General features: G+C 43.8%; 1 protein-coding gene across 5 annotated transcripts in view; it reads right to left on the bottom strand.

The window, feature by feature from the left end:
• C8H1orf21 (chromosome 8 C1orf21 homolog) overlaps positions 1-16,277 on the bottom strand; it is a 258,076-nt gene that overhangs the window by 64,792 nt on the left and 177,007 nt on the right. For 4 of the 5 annotated variants that reach the window (XM_034779350.1, XM_034779353.1, XM_034779354.1 and 1 more), the window contains exon 5: positions 15,468-15,528. In XM_034779350.1, the coding sequence (XP_034635241.1) occupies positions 15,468-15,528 (61 nt within the window). Of the gene's footprint in view, positions 1-13,576; positions 14,449-15,467; positions 15,529-16,277 lie in introns of those variants that run through there. The other variant, XM_034779351.1, reaches the window with a different exon arrangement.

Below are 16,277 nucleotides of genomic sequence, written 5' to 3'. Positions count from 1 at the left end.
AGCCGGGCGCGGGGTGCCGGGCCGGGAACCAGGGGCGCAGGGCCGGGCCGGGTGCGGGGCTGGGCGGGGAGCGGGGGGCGCGGTGCCGGGCAAGGGTCCGGGCCCACGGGGCCAGGGAGCCGGTCCGGGCCCGCGGAGCCAGGCCCGCGGGGCCGGGAGCCGGGGAGCCAGGCCCGCGGGGCCGGGGAGCCGGTTGGGGGTCGCGGGGCCGGGAGCCAGGGTTGCCGGGCCGGGCGCCGGGATCGCGGGGCCGGGAGGTGCGCCGGGTCGGGCTGGGGACCGGCAGTGCTGGGCGGGCCGGGGGTGCTTGGCCGGGGCCGGCACCCCAGGGCCCGAGCCGACTCAGGCTGGAGCCGCCGGGGGGCCAGCCTGGGCCGCGCCTCCTCCCCCGCCACTCCCCCTTACCTGCTTCAGGCTTCCCGCGACTCAAATGTTCGCGGGAAACAGGGGAAGGGGCGGAGTTGGGGAGGGGGCGTGGGCGGGGCTGGGGGTGGGGCCGGGCCCCCGTGGAGTGTCCTCCATTTGGAGGCACAAATTATGGTAACCCTAACAAAGTGAAAACAAGGCCCTATTTGAATTAATATAAACAGCCATCTCAGCATTGCACTGCATCCTCACATCAGTGCTTACACATTAAAAAGCTTCAAGTTGCAATATGGATTCATTTCTCACTTTAACTTCAAATGGAACAGTGAGGAGGAATGGCATTGAACAGATCCACCAGCTCTCAAGGAGAAGAGGGAGCAGTCTAGTTTGAAGACAAACAGCAGTTTTATTTACTTAAGTTTGTAATAGGCTCCCTCCCCCATCCCATATCTTTAGGGTGGGATAAAATTGAATTCTTTGTAATAAAGGTTTCCACTAAAGACAAAGCAGTTTGTAGTTTTCACACAAGTTAGAAGGTACAGTTAAAGACTAGATTTTTAACCCAATACTAGACTGAAAACTGCCTGGTCTGTGCCAATATTTTACCTCAAGTTCATGAACTTGAGTTAACACCACACCTTTTTTCCCTAATGAAGAAACAGCCTAAGACTAAGGCCAGGTCTCTGCTACAGAATTCAGTTGGTCGGGGCGTGAAGAGTTGCAATCCTTGACGGATAAGGCTGGGGTGGCAGCAGTGTAGATGCTGCATTTTTATTGGTAACTTGTTTTGCTTGAGGGGGCTGGAATAAGCCACACCAGCAAAAGCATGATTTTGCTAGCATAAGATGAATCCACATGAGCAGTGCTTTGCTGATCTAGTATACTGGTATAGCTATGTCATTATAGGTAGACATGGCCTAAGGCAATTCAAATATGACTCTTTGCTTGTACAAACCACACAGGGCTCAGCCCTGCAAGGCACTGAGCACTCTGTCGCTGATGCAGCAAAACACTTATGCACATGCTTAACTTTAAGCAAATGAGTGGTCCCACTTAAGTCAATGGTATTACTCATGTTAAAATTTAGCATGTGCTTAAGTACATTTGCGAGTGTATAAGCAGTCCTAATGGGCCTAGAAAGAACCCACTGTGCTCAGTGCTTTCAAAAGATCAAGTCCACAGTCAGATAATTACTTGTTACATTTAAAATGAAAAACTACAGCCATACCGGGGGTGGGGGGAAAGGGAGGTGACTCCTCCTTGAGGCTGGTGTGTGTGACTGCCTTCATTCAGGACAAATGCAAGAAGCAATTATGCTGCTTTTGGAGTAAGAAAGATGAAACACTAAGAGCCACCACCCAAAGGCCTGGTCTAACACTATGAGTTTAATTTGAATTTAGCAGCGTTAAATCGAATTAACCCTGCACCCGTCCACACAACGAAGCCATTTATTTCAAAATAAAAGGCTCTTAAAATCGATTTCTGTACTCCTCCCCGACGAGCGCCAAAATCGATATTGTCATTTCGAATTAGGGTTAGTGTGGCCGCAATTCGATGGTATTGGCCTCCGGGAGCTATCCCACAGTGCACCATTGTGACCGCTTTGGACAGCAATCTGAACTCGGATGCACTGGCCAGGTAGACAGGAAAAGCCCCGCGAACATTTGAATTTCATTTCCTGTTTGCCCAGCACAGGAGAGCATAGGTGACCACAGAGAGCTCATCAGCACAGATAACTATTCAGGCCGATAATTGAAAAACAGCACCAGCATGGACCGTATGGGAGGTACTGGATCTGATCGCTATATGGGGAGAGGATTCAGTGCTAGCAGAACTTTGTTCAAAAAGACGAAATGCCAAAACTTTTGAAAAAATCTCCAAGGGCATGATGGAGAGAGGCCACAATAGGGACTCAGAGCAGTGCCGCGTGAAAGTCAAGGAGCTCAGACAAGCCTATCAGAAAACAAAGGAGGCAAACGGTCGCTCCAGGTCAGAGCCGCAGACATGCCGCTTCTACGCTGAGCTGCATGCAATTCTAGGGGGGGGCCGCCACCACTACCCCACCTCTGCCTGTGGATTCCGAGGTGGGGGTAATCACATCAGCCACACCTGAGGATTCTGCGGACGGGGAAGAGGAGGAGGAGGAGGAGGACGAGGACGAGCTTGCGTAGAGCACACAGCACTCCGTTCTCCCCAACAGCCAGGATCTTTTTCTCAGCCGGACTGAAGTACCCTCCCAAGCCAGTACCCAAGACCATGACCCCATGGAAGGGACCTCAGGTGAGTTTACCTTTTAAAATATAAAACATGGTTTAAAAGCAAGCGTTTTTTAATGATTAATTTGCCCTGAGGACTTGGGATGCATTCACGGCCAGTACAGGTACTGGAAAAGTCTGTTAACGTGTCTGGGGATGGAGCGGAAATCCTCCAGGGACATCTCCATGAAGCTCTCCTGGAGGTACTCCAAAAACCTTTCCAGAAGGGTCCTGGGCACTGAAGCCTTATTCCGTCCTCCATGGTAGGACACTTGACCACGCCATGCTAGTAGCAAGTAATCTGATATCATTGCATGACAAAGCCTGGCAGCGTATGGTCCCGGTGTTTGCTAGCATTCAAGCAACATCCGTTCTTTATCTCGCTGTGTAATCCTCAGGAGAGTGATATCGCTCATGGTAACCTGGTTGAAATACGGGAATTTAATTAAGGGGACAGAGGTGGCCATTCCTACTGGGCTGTTTGCCTGTGGCTGAAAAGAAATCCTTCCCTGCAGTTAGCCAAGCGCGGAGGGTGGAGGGGGGGGGGGGGGGAATTGGCGCTGAGCTTTTCACCTTTGGCTAGCAGGGATTTTCCCTGATACCAGCCATGCGGTGAGGGGAAGGGGTACAGCGATCATCCCAGATAATTCATGGCGGGAGGGGGGAGCGGGGGGTTAGTTTGGTTTCTGCAGGGATCTTCCCTGATACTAGCCATGCAGTGGGGGGAGGGATAAAGCCATCATCCCAGAGAATTGGATGGGGGAGGGGGTTAGTTTGTTTTCTGCTGCTGAAGGTTAACAGGAAAACCGCAGCAGTCAACGGGCTTTGCTTGGTATGTGGGAAAGGAGGGCGCAGAAGCCGAAAGACAATGGCTTACCATGGCCGCATGCAAGCTGAATTCTGTTGCCCGGACCTGCGTCTGTGATCTCTAACACCAAAGCCACAGGCACTCAATATTAAGATAGAAAATGCGACCTTGTACTGAAATCACATGTGCTATGTAATGTGAATAGTGTTGTTCACCATGAAAGAGTATAAGCATTGTTCTGTAAAATGTATCATTTTAAAAACTTCTCTCCTTTTTTTCATCCCTCCTGCAGCTGCAAATTTTTCAAGCCTCCCTCCTCCATCCCGAAGGCTATCTCAGATAAGGCGGCGGAGAAAGAGGACGCGAGACGAGATGTTCTCGGAAATAATGGAATGCACCCGCAATGAAAGAGCTCATTTGAATGAGTGGAAGGACACGGTATCTAAGTACAGGAAAGATGCCAGTGAACATGAGGTCATGAGGGACGCTCGAGATGAGAGGTGGCAGGCTGCAATGCTGGGGTTGCTGCGTGATCAAACGGACATGCTCCGGCATCTGGTGGAGCTTCAGGAACGGCAGCAGGATAACAGACTGCTGCTGCAGCCGCTGTATAACCTCCCTCCCCCCTCACCATGTTCCATAACCTCCTCACCCAGACATGTAAGAATGCACCCGTGCACCCTCCCACTCCACCCCAGTGGACAGCCCAACCAAAAGGCTGTCATCATATTGATTTTTTTCAGTGGCCTTTTACTTCTCTCCTATCCTCCTCCCAAACCTCACCCAGGTTACCTTGTCAGTTCTCTCCCTTTGTTTATAATCAATTAATAAAGAATACATGATTTGTAAATGATAGAGACTTTATTTCCTTTAAAAGCAAGCTGTGATTTAAGGGGGGAGGATGGTTTGCTTACAGGGAATGAGTCAATCAAGGGGGCGGTTTTTCAACAAACAGAACTTTCACACCGTAGCCTGGCCAGTCATGAAACTGATTTTCAAAGCTTCTCTGATGCGCAGCGCTTCCTGGTGTGATCTTCTAATCGCTCTGGTGTCTGGCTGCGCATAATCAGCAGCCAGGCGATTTGCCTCAGCCTCCCACCCCACCATAAAGGTCCCCCCTTACTCTCACAGAGATTGTGGAGCACACAGCAAGCAGCAATAACAATGGGGATATTGGTTTGGCTGAGGTCTGACCGAATCAGTAATGAGCGCCGGTGACCTTTTAAACGGCCAAATGCACATTCTACCACCATTCTGCACTTGCTCAGCCTGTAGTTGAACAGCTCCTGACTCCTGTCCAGGCTGCCTGTGTATGGCTTCATGAGCCATGGCATTAAGGGGTAGGCTGGGTCCCCGAGGATAACTATAGGCATTTCAACATCCCCAACGGTTATTTTCTGGTCCGGGAAGTAAGTCCCTTGCTGCAGGGTTTAAACAGAGTAGTGTTCCTGAAGACGCGAGCGTCATGAACCCTTCCCAGCCAGCCCACATTGATGTTGGTGAAACGTCCCTTGTGATCCACAAGTGCTTGCAGCACCATTGAAAAGTACCACTTGCGGTTTATGTACTGGGTACTCTGGTGCTCCGGTGCCAAGATAGGGATATGGGTTCCATCTATCGCCCTGCCACAGTTAGGAAATCCCATTGCAGCAAAGCCATCCACTATGACCTGCACATTTCCCAGAGTCACTACCTTTCGTAGCAGCAGCTCAGTGATTGCTTTGGCTACTTGCATCACAGCAGTCCCCACCGTAGATTTGCCCACTCCAAATTGATTCCCAACTGACCGGTAGCTGTCTGGCGTTGCAAGCTTCCACAGGGCTATTGCCACTCGCTTCTCAACTGTGAGGGCTGCTCTCATCTTGGTATTCTGGCGCTTCAGGGCAGGGGAAAGCAAGTCACGAAGTTCCATGAAAGTGCCCTTACGCATGCGAAAGTTTCGCAGCCACTGGGAATCGTCCCACACCTGCAGCACTATGCGGTCCTACCAGTCTGTGCTTGTTTCCCGGGCCCAGAATCGGCGTTCCACGGCTATAACCTGCCCCATTAACAGCATGATCTCCAAAGCACCGGGGCCCGCGGTTTGATAGAATTCCATGTCCATATCGCTCTCGCCGCCGCGCTGTTGTAGCCTACTCCTCGCCGCCTGGTTTTGCACGTTCTGGTTCAGCATAAACTGCACACGATAACGCGCGAGGTGTTTACAATGTTCATGACTGCTGTCTTGAGCTGAGCGGGCTCCATGCTTGCCGTGGTATGGCGTCTGCACTGTTCACCCAGGAAAAAGGCGCGAAACGGTTGTCTGCTGTTGCTTCCCTGGAGAGGGGGGAGGATGTACCCAGAACCACCCACGACAATGTTTTTGGTCCCATCAGGCATTGGGATCTCAACCCAGAATTCCAATGGGCGGAGGAGACCGTGGGAACTATGGGATAGCTATGGGATAGCTACTCACAGTGCAACGCTCCGGAAATCGACGCTAGCTGCGGTACATGGACACACACCGCCGAATTAATGTGCTCAGTGTGGCCGCATACATTCGACTTTATACAATCTGTTTCCAAAATTCGAATTATATAAATTCAGATTAATCCGGTAGTGTAGACATACCCAAAGTGCCAGGTCACATGCGAGGCTGGTCAGGAGTTGAGCTATACAGACAGTGGGATTTCACTAGTGTCTGAATGCAAAGGCAGAGAGCTAGGTATTGTTTGATGGAGGTGTGTGAGATTGTGAGAGAAGCTGACAGAAAGCCAAGAGCAGCCAGAGAAGCACCTGCAGTGCGACCCTGGGAGAAAGCTACAGATATTTCTACACAGCAAAGGAAGGTGTGATTATAGCACAGGTGGGCTTGCTGCCTGATTATATACCCAGGGTCCCCAGCAAGCTGGTACTCAGATGACTAGCCTGCACTGCCTACCCACTCTATAATCACACCTTCATTTGCTGTGTAGAAATAGTTTTCTGTTCAGAGTGTTGGCTAGAAAAAGAGGCTTGGAATAATTTCCTGACACAATATCTCCTACTGTTTGATTCCTGTACTCAGGGAAACTGAACTTTGTGTACATTATTTGTAAATAAACAGGATAGCATCAAACTCTCTTTCTAAAGGGAACAACCCACAAGACCCTGAATATTGGCTAATTGCTTAGGTCAAAAGGGGTAACATTCTTATAAATATGATAGCCAGTTCAATATAATAAGAACAAGTTTTAAAATGCTCCCACTAATCAAGTTATCAATATAACTAATCAGTTATCAAGATCAAGTAAAAATATAAAAGGAGGGAAAAAACAGTCCAGGTAATTTCCAGCACACGCCACTTTTTTGGCCTCTCAATTCTTATTTTTGTAGGATTACCTGCACCACAAAAATACTTTAATACAAGTCTGTAAGTGTAAGGGGAAAAAAAAGATGGAATGCAGCTCTCTTCAACAGCTCACACACTGGGGATAATAAAAAGTTAGTAGCTGGGTTCCCCTTCCCCCTTTTTTGTTGCATCTAGAAACTGCAAGTATTCTGTATGTTTTATGATATCCTTTATACACAATAAAACTTAATTCTGTTTTTCTAGATGACAGACTGATAAATAATCTCTCATGGCAGGAATCCTGAAGCCTTCCCAGTTAAATGGCTTTTTGTGCAGCTGACAGAGTTCTACACAGAAAAAAAAAAAAAAAAAAGGGTATCTAAGGAGACACTGCTTCCACTATCACTCCAAAGTTTGGCACCAGAATCCTTTAGCTGGAACCCAAAGAAAATAAAGGGGAAGGAGGAAGAGGACTGCTGGCCTGATGGGGTAAAATGAATTGCACCAAACAGTCCTTTCTTCTGCTATCGCTAGAAGGGCTGGCGCTACACAGTGGCCTCTTTCAGAACAGATCCCAAAGCTGGGAAACATTAAAGTGGTTCTTACGGTGGGAACTCTTTTCATCAATCTGTTTTTGTTTACAGTGTTCACAGAAGGGGTGGGAAGAAAATGCTAAGAAGAGGCACAAAATAACTGTACACTGAGTTAATTTTTTCATTTCTTATTCTGTAAGGTAAATCAAAGGATGTATTAAGAACAATCCACTTTACTAATGAGTTTTACTCTAAAACTCCTGCACTCGCATATGTTTCAGTTAGCAAATTACTTATTTCTAATGGCACGCTTTACACACCATACAAGAGGCTGCTTTGTGTTGCCGATTGGGTCTCATGCCCACAGTTTTACTAATGGGATCTTCTGAGTCATTACCATAGGATGACTGTTTGGTGGCCTATGGCAGTGGAAGTTGATGGTCTTAAATCCAATTCCCAATGCACAGGTATAAACATAAAAAAACACTATTGTGAACAGTTCCGTTGTGAGCAGTCTTCAGCAGAAAAGACAAAGATTGAATTCTTATTGAGATCTAGCTTCTCTCGAATTCCAGAGGTGATCCCTCCAGATTGGGGTGAAGCACATTGCTGTAGAACTGTGCAGAAGTTTGCCTCGTAAGTGTGTTTTGTGGAGAGAGTTCTTCAATGTCTAGGGCTGTCAATCTGGCATTTCTCAAGAGCAACAAAGTCACTTATAAAATAACAGAGAGGTAGCCGTGTTAGTCTGAAACCGTAAAAAGCAACAGAGGGTCCTGTGGCACCTTTAAGACTAACAGAAGTATTGGAGCATAAGCTTTCGTGGGTGAATGCCCACTTCATCAGACGCAAGTAATGGAAATTTCCAGAGGCAGGTATAAATCTGTATGGAGATAACGAGGTTAGTTCAATCAGGGAGGGTGAGATGCTCTGCTAGCAGTTTTATAAGTATACTTATAAAATACTTGTTTAAGTGGAAAGGGAACAAAAGAGTCACATGCATAAGTAAATGTGTGTGCTCAGAAGATATTAAAAGATTCAAGAACAGGATGTTAACTCCTTTTGGAGTCAGGGTTTGCCGAAGTCAAGTGGTAACAGAAAATGTGTCATCATTTAATCAGTTATATACCAAAATGAGGGAACAAAGGCTTTAAAAATATTGTGGAACTTTAAAATCCTCTACTGCTTCTCTCTAGAACGTTAGGTCCTCAATGAAAAAGTCAGCTCTAGGAATTGTTTACACTCTAAGTTTTCTGAACAAGAGTAGCTACCACTGTCATAACAAATATGTAGTGTCAGTATCTCACACTGGTATAAGAAGTGATGTGCCCTAGTCTGCACTAGGGTTTTATATTGATGAAACTACAACTGATGAAAAAAATCCCCAGCACAGACCAGACATTAATTGTTAGGTATGTAATTATATCTCTTAGCATTGATGTTTTTGCTCTAGGAGTATGTTAAATGTGCCTACAGATTGAGATAGAAACAATAATAATTTATAAATAAAATATTGACTATAATGAAGATAATTTGATTTCTCATTTTAATATTATGTTTCATACTTGTGATGCTAAGGTAAAACAATCATTTTTCAGAATCTGGTTAAAATAGTAATGCTTGGTGGCCATTTGTCAGGATTTTTCTTTTCCCACCAAACACTTTAATTAGGGCAAGTTTGCATATATTCCACTTCCCACTTCAGATCCTTTTTTTTAAATCATCATTATCATTATATAATAATTGCACTGTGGTAGCACCTATGAACCCCAGATAGGGACCAGGGCCCCATTGTACTAGAAGCATATGCACATCCATAATGAGAAGATAGGCCCTGCCCCCCAAAATTTGCAATCTAAAGCCCAGAGCCTGCAAAGACTTGCATCACATGGTTAACTTTGTACTCTGACTAGTCCTATTGGAGCTAAAGGGTAAACATGTGCCATAAAACCTTTGTAGGAACAGGGCCCAAGTACATTTTGGGTTTCTCTTTCCTGTTCAGTTATTTGCTGGATTATGGGGGAGCACAGATTGGAATATTTTTTAAGCAGGACATGAAAATTCTTTTCTTCTTCAGCACCAGCTCTGAGTGATCTTGATTATCATGTTGTGCTTCATAGCAATTCTTTGTTAATTCAGATATAATTTTGCTCCTTGCATTGCTCCATCACGTGCATTTTTACAACCCTGATTAATCTCAGAACAGCATGAGTTGAGGTACCTGCTTCATTATTCTGAGCAACACTTGAAGATGCTGATCTTTGTATTCTGCACCAAAATTGTGCGTTTGTACAGGGAGTCTCTACCTCCTACAAGAATACATCTATTTTCCTTGGAGGTTTTACAGTGGATGCCATTTAAAAAATGGCCATTTAACATCCTCAACAATAACACAATATTGCAGTCAATGCCCATTTCTGTGACAATTTTGAGATTATTTAAATTCCCCTCCCCCCTCCCCCCCCCAATTCCTCTTCAGGCATATGTTACAAATTGCTCTGGTTGATTCTGTTGCATTCTCTCTCTGGCAAAATTAATCAGTTTCAGAAACCATCATCTATCTATGATGACTCTGAGAATTGCTCTTCTTCATTTTATTCTTTTCTCTTTTGTTGCTTTCCCTATCTAGAGTTTCTGAAGATAATATTTGTGCCTTGATTTCTAAGGTTAAGCTAATTACTTGTCCCTCTGACCCAATTCTCTCTAATTTACTCCAGGGGCTCTTTCCTCAGGCTTAATTGATGCTATTATAAATTCTTCACTCTCCACTGGGAAGTTTTTATGTGATTTCAGACATGCTTTGGTGAGCACTTTTAACAAGTACTGTCACTGAATTAAGCTATTGTTAACTATCTGCCTCTCATTCTCTCTCTCTCACTTCTTCTCTTTATTTTTGAACTCCTTATATGTGTGTGTCATATTTTAAAGCCTGTGACTATGTTCACAGTAGTTCCATGCCAGCATGAAAATTTCATGAGACTGGGACTGTAGATACTAGCAGCCAGTAGGAGTATTTCTGACCCAACCTCCTCTCAGGCCTTGCTTTGCTGCAGGGAGGGAGACACCCTCAGACTCCCTATTTCTCTTACTGTTCTTCCTCACTAGCTACTTTATACATCTAATATTTGCATCAAGCAGGAATTGAAGCCACTATCCTGTGTACCTGCTCTACGGTGGTCTAACCACAGGGCTAAGTAAGTCCCATGGCATTATCGCTTTCTCTAGACTTCTATGCTAACAGCAGGGGAAACCATTGTCATGGAATCCCGAGAACTCTATTTACTAAATATTTAAAATTAATTTCTACTGCATGAGCTGAGGGACCTTTTTCATTCTGGGTATAAGCTGCTGCTCTACTAAAAAAGCACCACTAGAATTGCTTAATGATCTTTTGACAGGTAAACTGTTTCCAATACTATGGATCATTCAACACTACTTCAGTGCTGATCATCTTGAAGTTTCCACATGGCTTAATGCTTATTTGATTCCCACTGTATACCTTTCATTTTTTTCTGAATAAGAACCAAATTCTGATGCCACTGAAGTTACTGGAAAAACTTCCATTGAACCTAGTGAGATCCAGGATGCAGCCACAACAAATGGCTCAGGCTTTTGATGTTATGCTCTAAACGTGTTGGTATAACTCAGAATTCAGAACTGGGTCCTTAGCTTTTTTAATTTTATATTTACTTACTCCTCGGGTGTTCTGAGTCATATGGTTTTCATCATCATAATTATGCTGATATCCATTTCTATGATTCCTTTTCAGTCTTTTCTACCAAGGACAGATACTCAAAGAAAAATAACAGATGTCTCCATCTGAATGCCTCACAATGGTTTTTGTTTTTTTTACACTAAGTTCTGACAGAAACTTTCTTAGTTGGGAATGACATTCTGTGTTCTACCCTTGGGTCACATTTTATGGAAGTTAATTCAGCCCTACTGTCCCAGTAACAAGTATAGCTTTACTGTCCTAGGGTACATCTACACTACAGCGGGGCGTCGATTTAAGATACGCAAATTCAGCTACGTGAATAGCGTAGCTGAATTCGACGTATCGCAGCTGACTTACCCCGTTGTGAGGACGGCGGCAAAATCGACTTCTGCGGCTTTCTGTCGGCGGCGCTTACTACCACCTCCGCTGATGGAGTAAGAGCGCCGATTTGGGGATCGATTGTCGCGTCCTGACGGGACGCAATAAATCGATCCCCGAGAGGTCGATTTCTACCCGCCGATTCAGACGGGTAGTATAGACCTAGCCCTAGTGTTCCCCCAGGATCTTGGGTATTGGTTTTTTTGACACTGACTTCCCTCATTCCATCTTACATTAGTTCTCTAAGTCATATCACTGTCATTTATTTGATCTCAAGGATTGACAAATACTTAATATTTTCAGCTGCTAAAACATCAGTTCTTGCTCTTGTAATTTCATGTTTGGATTGCAGCATTACTATTTTAACCAGTCTTCCTATCCATTCAGTTCTCATCTTTTTTTCTTTCCCCAAACAGTTTAACTTTTTCCATTCTTCATAGTGTTCACATTATAATGTCTGGGTTATTTACTCAACTGCACTAGCTGATCAACAGCCTTAGGGATTTAAATTTAAGTTCAAAGATATTATCTTATTTAAAATTATTCACTTTATAGCTTCGATATACCAGTCTTAGATAATGCTAGTCTCCATCCCTATCTCCACTACAAATACAAATGTGTCTGTGGATGCAGTTACATCATGACTCAGTTACAACACAGTTCTGTTTTGTAGTGGAGACGGAACCTTCACTGCATTTTGTAACCAGACTGAGCACTCTGCACCTTTAAGCGGGGAGGGGGGTCGGGAGAGGGGGGAGAGATTTGGCTGGCTGGCCAAATGAAGGGAACTGTGCGCTTTATGGCTTGGGGGATGACAACTACTGCAAACAAGTCAGCGTGGTTGCTGACTCATCCCATGGGAATGAGAGGTTTAAAAGAGGCAGCCCTGTGCCTTAACCCTCTCTTTTGCATGGAACAGGCTAGGAAAGGTATACAGTGACCAGATAAAAGGCTTGGAAAAGGACTTAAAAAGAGGTGTTCAGTAAAGGAGTGAAGGGGCGGGGCGGGGGGGGGGCGTTGGGGACTCCTATGATTGGTACAGCAGGGAGCCAACCCCCATTATTATAGCCCACCATAACCCTCCTACGGGGGGGCGGGGTGGGGGTCCTTGATGGCAAGGTCCCAGCAATGGATTTGCTGGAGGGATCTGGCTGGAAAAAGAGGGGGAGCTGGTAAAAGCCCCCCAGATAATTATGGAATAAACATGGGGTTACCTCCACTGTACACTTATCTGCAGGGTAGTCCCAGACATCTAATAATAAAGTTGCGGCCTGATTAAACCCATGTCAAATTTTCCTGGCCTTCGTTCGGTATAGTCAGACAATAAAGCCTTGGACACATCAGGACCTGTGACATGGACATAATCTTTTTCTGGTGTTGTCTGGGTCTGGTCTGAGTCCTAATCCCAGTGCATCCTCCCATCTCAATTTGGTGGCATGCCGGTCCACTTCAAACAAAGTCAAGTAATTCACTCAGTATTTTTCAAATCAGATTTATAACATTTTTTTTCAGTTCCTTTTAATTGCATGTTTTATTATTGTCCTGTATTTTCCTTTAAAATGGACTGAAAGTGTTATATAAAAAAATCAAATAATATCTTATTTTTCCCATCCATTTTGCTTTGTTGGCAGATACTCAGAAAATTACATTTCTGACAAATATTTACTTTAAAAAAATCTTTTAAAGAAGAGTAAAAATTGAGATAGCATTTCCTCAGACAAATGAACTCCTCAAACACCACAAATATAGGGTTCTGCTATACAGTAATCCCTGCCAGTCTTCTTGAGTTGTCACTGGTTTGAAAAGCAAGAGAGAATCTTCTTCATTCAGTTTTACAAGATACAATTGTAACTTTTGTTCCTATAAATGATTTCCTGGCCCTTGGGATAATAAATTACTATCAGGAGCACTGGAGACGGCCATAAACGTATGAGAAAGTGATTCTGCCCATCAGTGAGAACAAGGAGTCAACCCCCTTCTTAGTTCTTTGTCTGGTGAATTGTGTCTATTGTTCTCCTGAAACAAATCCAGAAAATGAAGGACAACATGAACCCACACCACAGACAAACTCATTGGAATGAGTTCACTCTTTAGGGAAGACACTGTAGTAAAGGACATTTTAAAAGGTGTATCTACTGTTTAACTGACAAACTTTAATATTATGAAGGATGATAAACTACAAGCAATAAGTGTTTAAATATTTATTAGGTGAACATGCTTATCAGGGCTAGAAGCAGCTGCAATATGGATGAACAGGACAGTTTATTTTTCAATCCTTGATAGGGTATGTCACAGATTAAAATAAAACCACGCTCCTTGTTTGATTAAATATTCAGGAAACAGTAGAGTACTGAGATGGTAAAGCTCTTATAATGAACCTATAAACACTTCTTTGTTCAGAGAACTCTTCTGCCAAATAGTCCAGTCACAAATATTGCACCTTTTCTGGTGTAACACTTTACCTGTCATCCTCCCAAACCAGAAGATTAAAGAGACAGACTTCAGGCTGGACTATTGCATTTAAGGAAATAATCCTCCAACTAAATTAAAAAAAAAGATGTAAAATTGTCACTGTGGAATCATTTGGCATAAAGGGAGCACAGAGTGAATTCTACTGAGCTGAAATACCTTATGTTGCTTCTCTCAAGGCCAAACATTTTTTTCCCTTTCCAAATTAACAGTTCAGCTCTAAGTATTTAAAAAAGGCTCTTTAATACATAGTAATGTCTATTTGTTGGTGTCACATAGAGTGAAATACTTGCAGCTCCTCTAAATTTTCCCTTTCACCAAAATAAAATGTGATTTTTCAGGGAATAAAGAACACTTTAGTTGCCTGAGACAAATATGTGATTTGCTTAGTGAGGCATGTTGCCAGTTTTCAAAAGTACTGTGATCACTGGCAGAAATGGCAGAAGCTCACAATCAACCAATATGCCAGTTCTTGTAAAAACTCACAGAATCTGTTTTCCATATATGAAAAGTTGCAGAGCAAAAACTGGTGTCTGTAGAGCTGTATTCAATACCCTTCCATCCTCTAACACATCACCACAATTTTTAAGTATACTTAATTCTGTTTCATTTGGCTTCTGAAAATAGAAAGATTATATTATATGATGCATCTCATCCCAAATTAAGCCTAAAATGCGCATTCATGAGAGAGTATCAGCTAGTGATTATAGTAGGGGAAAGGGAAAGAGGACTTCTGGGTCCTGGCTCCTGAACTTGTCACTGACCTGCTAGGTGTCCTGAATAAGTCGTTTAGCTTCTAATGCCTCAGTTTCCCCACTGGTAATAATACATTACAGCGATGCAGTGAGGTTTCGTTAATAAAGGTGTGTAAAGTGCTCTGAGATTCTCAAATGAAAGTTGCTATAAAAATATTCTTTGAGATTTGCAAAACAGGCTAGGAGGATTAATGTGCCTAAATCTCCTACACTGTTCTGAAAAATCTCTAGTGTTGTTATCTCTATTCAGTGAAGGTCTGTTGCAGAGATGCTTATACCTGCAGTCTGCATTCATGGCTTTTTGCAAGGCTGGTTAATTTGAAAAGGCTTGCCAATAAATAAAATGAGACCATCAGCATTATTTCAAGAAAGATCTTTAAATGATGGTTGATAATTCTGACAGTAGGATTAAATTTCAAATTCCCCCTCCCCCCAAAAAAGATGAAACAAAACTTCAGTACTAGAGGGTATAAAAATCATAGGAGGTATAAAAACCTATTTTGCTATTCTGTTTATTAATTGATCCACGCTCTCCCTTAATGCTTGGGCTAACTTTAATTTGCCATTCATGATGGGTTTGGATACTTTTCCAAAATTAGGTTTCCTTCCCACACTGTTCTCACTCTGTAACCTCTTGCCCTACCCTTTTCTCATCTCTCCTACACACAAAAGCGTCATTGAGACAACTAACTCCCATAATGGTTTATGCCAACAAGTGGCTGCTTCAAGTCGAAACTGATGTATCGTCTAGGACTGGTAAAGCATGGTAAATATACCGTGGCTGATTTCCTCCTTTCATGTGGCTAGGATACCTGTACGTCAGTCATCTACTGTACTCTCTGTAGTTATCACACACAAACATTTATTTATTTGATTCTTACCTTTTCAATTTTCTCATCTAGCATTCTGAAGAATTCCTGTTGGCTTTCAGAGATGTGCATGCTGAAAGACATGAGGGAAGAGTGTCTATGTAGGCACAGATTTATCTATTTTCAAATTAATACAGTATTCCAAAATTATTTGGAGATCCAGTCTCAGACTCTGGATTACCACTTGGAAAGAGATGTACTTTGTGCTTATGCCAACAATGACAGTAACATCAAATGGCATATGTAACACTGGAAAGCTCCCCACTCCAAAGCTGTATAGAATTCTGTCAGAAGTGGCCTAAGGGCCCAGTAGTGCAAGGTACTGAGTCAGTGAGAGTTCTTTAGACAGGCTGAAACTCCCATTAACTGACAGAAAGTTTTGCCCATATAAGGACTGGAGGATTTGGCTGAATGTATGCATGTTACTCCCATTAATGCTATTAGGAATTGTGTGCATATCAAGAGGAGACTGAATTCCTTCAGCATCTTTTCTTTTTGTCAGACAGACTGCAGGAACTTAATATTCAGCTACATACTCCAGAGGCGGAGGCTGAACTAGCCAAGTACTGACAGACCCCTCTGTGTTGAAACTGAAGATTTCTAAGATTGTAGAGTGCACCATCACACCAATCAGAGGCCTACAATGTGAAACTAAAGCCCATTTTATAACCTTACCCTGAAAGGTCCTTTTGTAGAGCACAGTCTTACCACAGTCAAGCTCCATGTTAAATAGTCGGGAATCTGTTGCACAACTCTCTTTTTTTAATCCCCAGACGGGAGTTTCACTGCTCTCAGACACTCAGATCATTTACTTTCATTAAC

This window comes from Trachemys scripta, chromosome 8, assembly GCF_013100865.1.
Source record: "Trachemys scripta elegans isolate TJP31775 chromosome 8, CAS_Tse_1.0, whole genome shotgun sequence".
NCBI classification, from domain to species: domain Eukaryota; kingdom Metazoa; phylum Chordata; order Testudines; family Emydidae; genus Trachemys; species Trachemys scripta.
Note: the sequence above shows the minus strand (reverse complement) of the source record. Positions and strands in the feature narration are given on the sequence as shown.